This window comes from Pseudorca crassidens, chromosome 4 (genome assembly GCF_039906515.1).
Source record: "Pseudorca crassidens isolate mPseCra1 chromosome 4, mPseCra1.hap1, whole genome shotgun sequence".
NCBI classification, from domain to species: domain Eukaryota; kingdom Metazoa; phylum Chordata; class Mammalia; order Artiodactyla; family Delphinidae; genus Pseudorca; species Pseudorca crassidens.
The window spans coordinates 33,971,849-33,984,033 of record NC_090299.1 but is presented as its reverse complement, the minus strand read 5'-3'; the positions used below and the strand labels follow the sequence as shown (position 1 = coordinate 33,984,033).

The following is a 12,185-nucleotide window of genomic DNA, read 5'->3' as shown; positions in this document are numbered from 1 at the left end:
AAGAATAAATTGCTTTGGATATAAGATAAATCCTATTGCCTCAGTTCCATTATAAAACTCTCAGTCTACCCTGCGAGGAAATTAATGTACACAGAAGATTCTGTTACTAATTCCTTAGGAATCATACAGTTGACCATGTTTCAAAAATGAGTCGACACTACGAAACAAGAATGTAGGTATGCCTCAAAGATTTCAGGCAGAATCAGACTAGGGTTATTACAGACTTTTCTAGCTATTATAAAAATACTTCAAAAGACAGGATTTTTAAGTCACAAATATATGGGGTCAAATTCTTCCTCCACCATTCCTAGAGGTGACTGAGGCCAACTACTTCACACAATATTTTAGGACTTGGTTTCGCCACAGTAAAATGGAGATCACATGACTTACTCCTTGATGTAAAGATAAAGAGCAAAGGAAACAACAGATGCATGAACTAGAACACAAGAGGTCTTCCACAGATATTAATATTTTTTCTCTCTGGGCTCTACCTGTACTTATCTGCTCACACTTGTCAACTGCTAACTCCTGGGAACCTGGAATGGGCAAAATGTAATAGTGGTCTACAACAAAACTTCTGTGCTGATTTAGAATTTGAAGAATGAGGGGTGAAACTTCAACTGGACCCAATCAATATAAAAAACTATGGAAAGTAAAACTGCTTAAAGCCTGTTATCCTGTGTATTAGGTTTTTACTGTAGTGTAACAAGTTATTATAAATCAAAAGGCATAAAATAGTGTACATTATCTCACAGTTTCCATGGGTCAGGAGTTTAGGCACAACACAGCTAGATTCTCTGCTCATGGCCTGACAAGGCCAAAATCAAGGTGTTGGCCAGGCTAGGCTCTGATCTGAAGGTTCTAAGAAAGAACCCATTTAAATGCAATTCTTTGCAATTGTAGGACTGAGGTCCCCCTAAATTTGCTGGCTGTCAACCAGGGACTGCTCTCTGCATACAAAAGTATGCTTTCAAGATTAATGATGTATACCTTGTTACAAATCACTTACATTTAAAACCTTTAATTTTATTCCACATATTTAGTGACTTTGATACGTTTATTTAAAAGCCTGTATATCAAGTTTTCTTAGATTTCCTTGTTTTGTCAATAATGACTTAGTGTTACTAAGTCAAATCAGTTTATCAGGTACGGAGATTTTCATGATTTCCAGTTACCAATCTCATTAATTACGTGCTCACTGACAAATTTTTACATCAGTGAAAATAAGATACTTTCATTTAATCTTTTTGCTTACACTTAATATCTGGCACAAGGATTTAAATTAACTTAATAATCTGCACTTAATATAAACTGAGTGGCCCCAAGGATTACACCTTCAGAGTAAGAGTTTTCTAAGGAACCTTCCTACATTGTTGGTGGGAATGTTCGTTGATGCAGCTACTATGGAAAACAGTACACAGGTTCCTCAAAAAGCTAAAAATAGAGTTGCCACATGATCCAGCAATCCCACTCCTGGGCATATACCCAGACGAAACTGTAATTTCCAAAAGATACATGCACCCTTATGTTCATGGCAGCACTATTTACAATAGCCAAGACATGGAAGCAACCAAAATGTCTACTGACAGATGAATGGATAAAGAAGATGTGGCACATATATACAATGGAATATTACTCAGCCATAAAAAAGAACAAAATAATGTCATTTGCAACAACATGGATGGACTCAGAGATTATCATACTAAATGAAGTAAGTCAGAAAGAGAAAGACAAATACCATATGATCTATTATATGTGGGATCTAAAATATGACACAAATGAACTTACCTACGAAACAGAAACAGACTCACAGACACAGAGAACATACTTGTGGTTGCCAAGGGGTAGGGGTGGTAGGGAGGGATGGATAGGGATTTGGGGATTAGCAGATGTAAGCTATTATATATAGAATGGATAAACAACAAGGTCCTACTGCATAGCATTGGGAACTATATTCAATATACGTGATAAACCATAATGGAAAAGAATATGAAAAAGAATGTATATATATGTATAGCTGAATCACTTTGCTGTACAGCAGAAATTAACACAAAATATTGTAAATCAACTATACTTCAATAAAATAAAAAGAATTAGGGTTTTCTACTATATAACCTTTCCATCGATGTAATGTTATTTAATTTAGTGACTCTTCTTATCATAAAATAAGACACAGGAAACTGACCCAATGTATATAGCATAGCATCTGGAACAAAGGAGGTACTCATTGAAATATTTATATTCTTCCTTCTAATCTATTCATTTTATACACACTTCACTACCCCCTCTGGAGAAAAAAGGCCAAAAAATAAATTTGTAAACTATAGCTTAAATTTGAAATAAAACAAACAATTTGGCCATATTTCTGCTGGAGAGATAAAGGAATTATAGAGTAACATAAGCATGAACTCTAGTGTAAACTAGAAATCTAAGTTGGATGGGAATCTCCCCTGCAGGAAAGGAGTAAGAGACAGAGGGAAGGAAAAGAAGCTGGGGGAGGGGTGGGGGAAGGGCGGGGTGGTGGAAGAGAATAAAAGTACAAGGAAGAAAAAAAGAAGGAAGTAGAAGAATAGAAGGAGAAAAAGCAAAAAGAGAAGGAATAGAAAGTCAAAGAAGAGGATGAAGAAGAGGAGGAAAGGAGGAGGAATAAGAAAGGAGAATGAGGAAGAAGACGAGAAAGAAAAAAGAAGAGTAACAGAAGAATACAGTAAATAAACAAAGTGACAAAGAATCAGAGGACACTATTCACTGAATAACATTCTGGAAGCCTAAAAGTGCTAATATGAGTTTCCAAAGAAAACCGATTTAACCTCAGCTAGAAGAATATGACTCAAGTAATTATTGCATTTGGAACATCTTACATTAAGCATATGCCCTGTGCCAGGCACTGAGTTACACGCTGTAACGGTGAGTCCCACCCTCACAGAGCTCACTGCCATCTCGGAGGAGACAATTAGACCAAAAACACAGCACTATTGGTACTGAGGAAGCACAGACCAGAGAGCAAGTATGTTAGTGTACAGAGGGCAAAGGGAGACTTCTGAGAGGAAGTGATATTACAGCTGAGATCCGAAGGATGAGCAGGGGGAGGTAAAGTGAAAAGAAGGGGAAAGTCAAATAAAGTGAAGGAAGAGAATATTCCATTCTACATAAAGGGAACAGTTTGTGTGAAGGCCTGTACACGAGTGACGGCAGATACATTATAGGAATTGGAAGTTCGGTACAGCTGCAGACGAACAGTGGCCGGAGAGGAAGTCAGAAAAGGAGGGGACAGGGACTCAAAAAGAGTAGAGCCGGAAAAGAATCTGGAATCGGGAGGGAAAATAAGACTCGGCAAGGAAACTGGTCAGTAGTAGGAATAATTCAAGTGCAATATAATTGAGGACTAGACAAAGCTGGCTGCAGTGATAATGGAAAGAAAGAGATTTAAAGGCCATTTAGAAGAATAGAATCAGTATTTCATGACTAATAGGATAAAGAGAAGCAAAGGACGATCAAGGATGTCCCGTCAGTTTCTGGCTCAAGAACCTGGAGGTGAGGAGGGAAGGAGGAGAGACGTCCTTCATGTGGACAGGAGGAAACAATGAGTTCAGTTTCGGACACAATGAGTTTGAGGCGCCTGGGAGACACTCAAGTGTAGGTGTAGTAGTTGAGAATGTAGGTCTGAGCTGGACATTAATTTGAGAGCAAAACCATGAATGCTTGGGACTGGATCACCAAGGGAGTCGCGACACCAAGTGAAGAAGTGGTGAACCAGGGCACAACCCTCAAGCGAAGCAATGCTTAAGGAGCAGGTAGCAGAAAGGAGCTTGCAAAAGAAACCCAGGAGGAATGAGAACTAGAGGCTATCCAAGATACTATGATATAATCAAAGCCAAGCAAAGAGACTGTTTGAAGAAGGAAGATGAGGTTAAAGGTATAAAATACTAAGGTAAATTCAAGTTAGACAAAACCTGTGAAACAGGCCAGTTGGATTTGGCTAAAAGAAAGTTACCAGTAACCTTAGTAAGAGCAGTTTCACTGAAATAATGGGGGGACGGAAACAATTTTGAAATAGGTTGAAGATTAAGCGGGAAGGAGGAGATAGAGGTCAGTGTTGACTCTTTTTACAAGTCTTCCTATGAAAAGGAAAAAGACAGGAGGCATATGGGAGGAAGCCAATAAAGAAAGAGAAGTTGTAAATACAGGACAGAGAAGAGCTAAGAAAATAGTGTCACTCAAGAGGCAAGAAGGGACATGATCTAGAGCACAGGGGGAAGCCCTGGTCTCAGAGTAACAGAAGGAAGGGAAGAAGGAGTGTCTGCAGGCACAGGTGTCTGGTGCTCTAACGGGGAAAGTTAGGGGGTTCCTACATGCTGGTTTCTACGAGCTCTACAAAATTAAAGACAACATGTTCTGCTGGGAGTGAGAACAAAGTACAAGGAGTTTAATGTCTGCAGAGAACAATAAATATTGGCAATAAATGCAGTAGAAAATAGGAGAAAGGAAGAATGTGCACAAAGACACACAGTATTCTATGGGTAGCAGTAACCTATGAAAGCTCAGGTTTTGTTTGTCCCCAGTGGGACCCTGCACCCTGGAAACAGGCACAAAAAAAAAGAGTACCAGCTGGCTTTCATCAGTGTTGAACTTCCTGTCTGGATAATGGGCAAGGACGATGAAGACAGGACTCAGCAAACTTATTCTGTAAAAGGTCAGATAGCAAATATTTAGACATCGCAGACTGTACGGTCTCTGCTACACTCCTCAACTGCTGCTGTGGTGCAAAAGCAGCCGTAGACCATATGTAAATGAACGGCTGGAGCTGTGTCATTTATAAAAACAGGTGGCGAGCTGGATCTGACCGGCCACCAGCTGTAGTTTACCAACCCCTAGTTTAAGAGAAGGAAGTAAAGATACAAAAAAACACTGATATCAGAGGGATGAATAGGCTAGAACTTTGAAGAGTTGAAGAATCGGTGCCTTCCAAAGAGAACTGAAATTTTATGGCATGAATAAAGTTGAACATATGTTAGAATAACAGTCTATGCAACAAACCTTTGAGCCTATTTCACAAACATCAATAGGATCATTATCTCCACAGCAGTCTGTGCTCTTATCTTTTCGATGGGGATCTTCCCAAGTCTAAAAAACAGAAGGGCGGGGGTGGAATATGGGTTAATACTCTCTATAATGTATCTTAATCTTTCCACATGTCCATGAAGTTTTACAGATAGCCATAATCCGAGGGGAAAATTCTCAGAAATTAAGTAGGCTCAATGCCAACATGCCAGTACATCCCTAAGCATCATAATAATTAAAACAGATTCATACTATTTCCTCCCTTCTGTCTTTCATTTGTCTGTATAATCACATCTGAAAGTGGGTGGTATTTACAAATACACTCTTCTTCCAAGTTTAGTCAGTGTCTAAAATCACGCTCACTTTTATTTAGAGCTTCAGTTCAGGTGTTCCCGTTGTCTGTGCCCTTGTTTCCACTAACTGTCTGGACTGCTGCTTCCACTACTCACTGCTTCCTTTGACATGGAACAGCATTGGGTCTGGCTTTCCAGGTTTGAAAATAAACTTCCTATACTCTAAGTAACTTCTACTAGAACAAACCCAGTTTTCCCTTCATAAACCAAAGAGCAAGTATCTACGAAAGAAAAACCCATTTTTGTCCCATTTCATTCCATTTTAAAAATCCTCTACATTTGTCATCAAATCTCGAAAATTTGACAAAACCAGGAAAAGGTGTCAACTCTTCAGTTTACTGAAAAGATTATACCCCGTCGGCTATAAACTATACACACTGAGTATTTTTATAAATGAACAGCATAACGGAAATTTGTTATCAAGCTTCAATATCCCTTAGGCACCATCCTTCCCCAAAAGCTCCATAATCAGCTGATTCTAAGCGGAACTGTAGAAGTTCCCTGAAATTATTTCTCTCAGATTTATAAGATGTGCAGAGACTGTGTCATCTCAAGAATGTTACCTAGAACTTCAGATTATCCAAGACTGGCTCCTCTAATTTTATGTAGATAATTTAAAATGAACCCTATTTACAGCTAAACCCTAGATAAACTCTAGTATTTCCCTTCTGATCATAATTATAGCATATTCAGGAATAAACTGACCCACCCTTACCAGAAAGCAAAATCAGTAAACCACGACTAACATTTCACTACCCCCAATACTAGCATTACTAATAAAATATAAGGATAATAAAAATAACTGTTAACCTTACATATTGGTTATAGGTGAGAGATACCTTCCCAGTGATATACACACACATATACATACATGTATCCCATGAAGAATGTACCACTATTAACCCCATTGTACAGATAAGTAAACTGCAGCACAGAGTTTAAACTTGCCAAGCTCAGATTCTAAATGGTGGCAATGAGATTAGAACACATGCTATTAAAAATTATGTTATGATGCCCAGATTTTGATAACAAATATTTGGTAATTGAATGGCAATTACTTTCAGATATAACCTTATTCATGACTCTCTTCTTTTAAGTTCTCTTACTCTCAGAATCTCCTAAGTATATTTTCCTACGGTTGACCTTACTGCTTCTTGTTTTCTATTACCAGGCATCCATTCATTGAGTTAATATTTATTGATTACCTACTCTTGACCAGGAGTTAGGAACAGAAACCAACAGGACACAGTCAACACCCTGAAGAACACCATGCTGATAAATGGTGTAGCATTTGTCACAAATGCTACAAAATTAATCTTAATGTGCTGGAGAAGCCAAGATGGAAGTGAAGTATAAGTGGAATTAGAAAACCCAGAGGCAGAATCAGAAAATATCTGAGAGGTTCTTCCTTCCTAATGCAGGAATCCTTTCTTGAACCTTCCTTAACCTCACTCCCACTCTCAGAAGGGAATAAACGTGATAAGCTAGAAGTCACTCCGGCCTGAAGGAAGATACCTAGATTCTAGTCCTACTTTAGCCACAAACTACCTTGGCCAAAACATCCAGACCTCAGTTTCCTCACCTACAAAAAGAATGGCTTAAATAAGACAATTGCTAGATACATCCCAGCCCCGAATTCTATGGTTGTTAGTGGTCATTCATAATCTACATAAATACTACCAGTGAACAGGAAGCTCACAAATTCATGAGATAACTTAGCCCATTTTGGTCGGATTTAATATTTACAAAAGTCCTTTCTGGTACTGACACAAAAACTGTCTTCATATAAGTGGTATTCCATTTGGTTTTTGTGAGTGTTTCTGTTTGTTGATTGGTTCATTGGTCTACATTCCCTTCAGAAACTCCACTTTCAACATTACCTATCAATTTAGTTCCTTCTCTTGAGAAAATAAGTACATACAGGCAAAATTCTTAAGCTATAACAATGCTGTCAATTTTAGGGCGAGTGAGTGGTTCATGATTTCCCTCACCAGAAAAAAAGACCATACGAGTTCTTTCTATCTCTAGTCCTGCCTTTAACACTCTATACCTTCAGGGCTCAGTTTTTTACTACAAAAAGAGAGTCATACTAAATGACTTCTAACTTAACTTGAAAATACAGTATAATTTCAAACAATCACTAGGAGAGGAAATCTTGACAAATTTAAAACTTTATGCCCTCGAGTGTAGCTTTAAGTATCTAACTAGGCAGAGAAACAACTAGAAAAGCACAGTCAGGCTAGAAAAGAAATATCCAGAAAAGGAAATTCCAAATCTTAATAATTGTTTCACAAAAGTGACAAAAGATTAGATCCAGAATTTAGAAATAACTTCTACAGTTAAATAAGAAAAAGAGCAATGCAATACAAAATGGGTCAAAGACAGGAACAGGTAATTCAAAGAGGAAACGTGAATGACTTACAAATATATGAAAAGATACCCAGTCTGATCAGAGAAATACAAATTAAAACCAAAATGAGATGCTATTTCAAAAACTTAAAAATCTGATAATGCTAAATACTGGTAATGATGTAAGAAACCTGGAACCCTACTACTACTGGTAGGAGTATATATTATCACAACTTCTTTTGTAAACAACTTGTGAATACCTAGTAAAGTAAATAGGTGTGTAACTCAGAACTTAGCAATCTGACTCATAGGCATATACTTAGTAGTATATACGTATATATGTTAAGTATATAGAAAAATTTTAGCAGGGACCCACGAAAAGCTTTAGAAAGAGTTTAAAAACCTATCAAGAAGAATACAAATAATGCTAAACTCATATAAAGGATGGCTATAAAGCTATGAAAAAAAATCAGAATACATAGATTATTGATCTAGCCTAAAACAAACCTTACTCACCCTCATGAAGGTTTTGAGATCATTACCTTACAATCTTATAAATATTAACCAATACATCTGTAATCACCATGATCTTGTACTTCAGTCTCTTCAAAAAAATCACTGAATGGTACAGAGCTGGGTATACAGATGCTTCTTGAGAACTACTTCCTGATCAATCAGAATTCCTATAATCAAGTCAAAGGAAGTAAGATCTACTCAACCACTACCTGAAGTTCACCAGCTTCAATCTGGAGCAAAAGCTATTTACTATTAGCCGCTAATATCAATCAGTGGCAACAGTGTCATCATCGAGATAATACTATTGAACACTCACTACGGGGCTAAACTTGCTTTGATCATCTCATTCAATATCCACAATAACCTTGTGGGGTAGGTGGCAGGATGATACAGATGAACAAATAGGCCTAGAGACATTTAGTCACTGGTCCCACGTTATAAAGCTAAGAAGCGGTACTAAATGAAACTTGGGGTCACTGAACCAAATTTATAATGAAGTTCAAAGTAATAAATACGATGATATTACATTAAGACTGAAGAAATCTTGAAGTTAGTGATTCTAGTCCTTTAACATTATTCAGACAGGTCCTCTAAATATTTACACAGAAAGTTATTACACTTGAATAATATGTGGGAAATATGCACAATAAGGGGGAAGACAAAGATGATTCTTGCCCAGTCCAAACTCAAACTCTGAGGAAGGCATTATTGCTGTTGCAAGGGAAGTTATTAAGGTTAAACAGTCTAGGCAGATGAAGGTCTGAAATGAGGGCACACAGACGGATTACAAGCTAAATGGAGAGGCTGCTACTTCAACAGTATTCTGCTGCTTAAATGTTCTTCCAAGCGTGGTTGGCTTGGTAACCGCTCTGGACAAACTTCCGGCTGTTACAAGACAAATCGTAAGAGAACAGCAAAATCCAATTACCCACACATGCCTACGAAGCAAATGCAACATACACCGTGCATTCATGGATTCATTCATCCCCAAATATTTACTGATCACCTACTTGGTGCCAGACACTAAGCTGGGCAGTTGGAAGACATCAGTGAACAAAACAGACAGAATCCCTGCCCTTATGGAGACTGCATTCTAGCTAAAAGATATTAAAAATAAACATACTAAATAACTAAATTATGTAGCATGTCAGAAGTTGGTAGGTGTAATGGAAAAGGGAAAAAAAAAACAAGTATGGAAGGAGGAATGGGAGTACATGGGTTAAAGCTGTAAAGGATGTTCTGGGCAGACACCGTGAAGGAGGTAACCGACCAGCAAACATTTAAGAAGGCAGGACATGTGACCACTGGGAGAGAGTGTCCCGGGCTGGAGGACACAGTAAGTGTGATGGCCTGAGGCAGGAGTGTGCCTGGAGCATAGAGCAGTCGTGAGAAGGCCAGTGTGGAGGTGAGAGAGCAGGAAGAGAAGCTAGACACGAGACCAAAAACATAAATGGAACCGGGGGCTGGCTTGCATTTTAACAGGCTCACTCTGTCTTAACATCAACCTGAAGCAAAGAGATACTGGGTACGGTACCTTGCCCATCAACTGGCCTAATTTCAACTTTTTATAAACATGAATCTATGTAGCTATTTTTGTTTGGTGTTTCACCTCTACGCAGTCTATAGTACATTCTTCTGCTGAAGACTCTCACACACATACACACACACACTACAACGTCAGTTTGGGTATAAAAAGATACTAAAGATCTCTGGTTGAAAACAGCAGAGAGAATACAGGTCGATTTCCTCTTCCTCACTTCCATTCTAGCCACACTGGCCTCCTTTCTGTTACTCAGGCACTAGAAGCCTCCTTCTACCTCGGGACCTTTATGCTTGTTTCTTGATGAATTCCCCTAGATGGCCCTCACTTCCTCAGGTCTTTACTAAGATAAACACCTTCCCATTTTCTTCAGGTCTCCCCCCAGGTAATACCACCTCACTGAGGCCTTCTCCCCGTGTAAGCCGCAACAATCCCAACACACCCCAGCCCCATTCCCTGATTTATTTTTCTCTAACACGCTTACCACTATCTGATGTACTGTACATTTTTACTTTTTTTTTTGTCTGTCTCTCTGCCCAGAATACAAGTCCCAGAAGAATTTTTGTCCCTTTTATCACTGCTTTACCTCCAGTACTTAGAACATGGCCTGGCAAACGTTAGATACTCAAAAAATGTGTACAGAATGAATAAACAGCTCTGTGAAGGAAGGGCTGGTGTGGAAACGCCAAGGGACACTCGAAACACTGAAGAAGCTGCTGTGGTGGGATGGAAGTGAGGAAAGACGAAGGCTGCAAAACGAGGCTGGAGAAGCAGGGCCACATCATGAAGGGTTGGGGAGCCATATTAGGAACTTTTTATTTTATCCTTTTAGCAACAAGAGACCATTAAAAGGTTCTCTTATGGGCAAAATGGTATTTTGGATACTAGGTGGAGTATGAAATCTTGGTAGGCAGTGGTGAAGGCAGGGGGCAAAGAGCCAGCGGCAGTCGAACTCTGCTCTAATATAAGAACCACTGCACCTAACAGACCAATATAATAGCAGCAAGAGCATCTTGCACATTCAAACACATGCAGAGGAGCACAAAAATTTGTCAGGACTTTAAATAGATAAACTACAAAAGATGAGTTAGTAGCATCTATTATGCTCCACTGTAACCACTAGTTGGTTGATGATCACCCCACCCCCAAGAGTCTATATAAAGACGATATAATAATAAAAGTACCAACAGTGATAATAATGGGATCACTATCTATTAGGCGCTATTCTAACATAAACGTGCAATAACTCATTTACCCTCAACAGGACCATGTGCAGTAGGTATTTTATCATCTCTATTTTACATATAAAGAGGGTGAGGTACCGAAAGACAAAGGAACTTGCCCAAGGTCACATTACTAGGAAGTGGCAAGCTGGCTCCAAAATCAACATTCTTAGTCACCGATTATGCTGCCTTGACCTTATACGTATCTCTCATTTTTCTTTGTTTTCCCAACACCTAATACACAGCATAGCACATAAATCCTTAATAAATGTTTAATGAAATAAACAAATACATACTTTTTATGGCTCTGTTTTTGTCTTTCTCTAATTCAACGGCTTCTTTGGCCTTCCCCTCATCTATGTCTTCTCGTACAGACCTATCCCCCAAGCTTAACAAAAATATTCTTGCTCTTTCACTGCTAGGTCAAACAGGGTCTCTACTTAGGCACCTGGGGAGTCAGAAAACCTGCCTTCTTGGTTTCAACAGACATCCTCATTCTTAGCACACCATGTTAGAAATGCCTGTTTTAACCAAGAATGTATCTACTTGGGTGGTCTAACTGCATCAAAGACAGCCTGACTCTTTAGAAAACATTTTTCTTTTTTCTTTTCCTGTGAATGTTTATTCTACATGGGCAGCTGTTTTTCTGAGTTGGATAAAGCAAGACCTCCTTTTCTCAGATAATTTCCAAAAAGCATCTTGGAATTTCATGCAAAATATTAAAATTAATAAATAAAATTTAAATAATCAAAATTAAATATTCAGATAGACAGATGCTCTAATGGCTTTTATAAACATAAAGGCAGATGCTTCTCTGTGTCCCCAAACCTAGACTTCTGAATCTGCATATTCTGAGTTTTACTCACTAAATTATCTGGAAGGAGTTACCACTTCCCAGGAGTGAGGAAACATGAGAAGAAAACAAAAAGGGAGAAGAAAGGAAGAAAAGCAAATAGTGTTACTCTCTAATAGGAATGCTGCTTTACCATTACTTAGTCATTGTTTCCATTGCTTCCCACTTAAAAATTATAAATTCATAATAGTATATAATTAAGTTGCTTTACTCAATTCACAATGAGTTCTGAAAGAGGTAACAATTTAAAAGGTTCATCTGTTAAAATTTAAAAAACAAAATTCATGCTG

At 38.3% G+C, this 12,185-nt stretch overlaps 1 protein-coding gene across 9 annotated transcripts in view; it reads right to left on the bottom strand.

Annotated features, from left to right (window-relative positions):
- Positions 1-12,185, bottom strand: part of PPA2 (inorganic pyrophosphatase 2) — an 84,179-nt gene that overhangs the window by 45,344 nt on the left and 26,650 nt on the right. For 8 of the 9 annotated variants that reach the window (XM_067735425.1, XM_067735423.1, XM_067735426.1 and 5 more), the window contains one exon: positions 5,038-5,124. The exons of the other annotated variant lie outside the window; for it this stretch is intronic. In XM_067735425.1, coding sequence (XP_067591526.1) covers positions 5,038-5,124 — 87 coding nt within the window. The remainder of the gene's footprint in view (positions 1-5,037; positions 5,125-12,185) is intronic. 9 annotated transcript variants of the gene reach the window in all.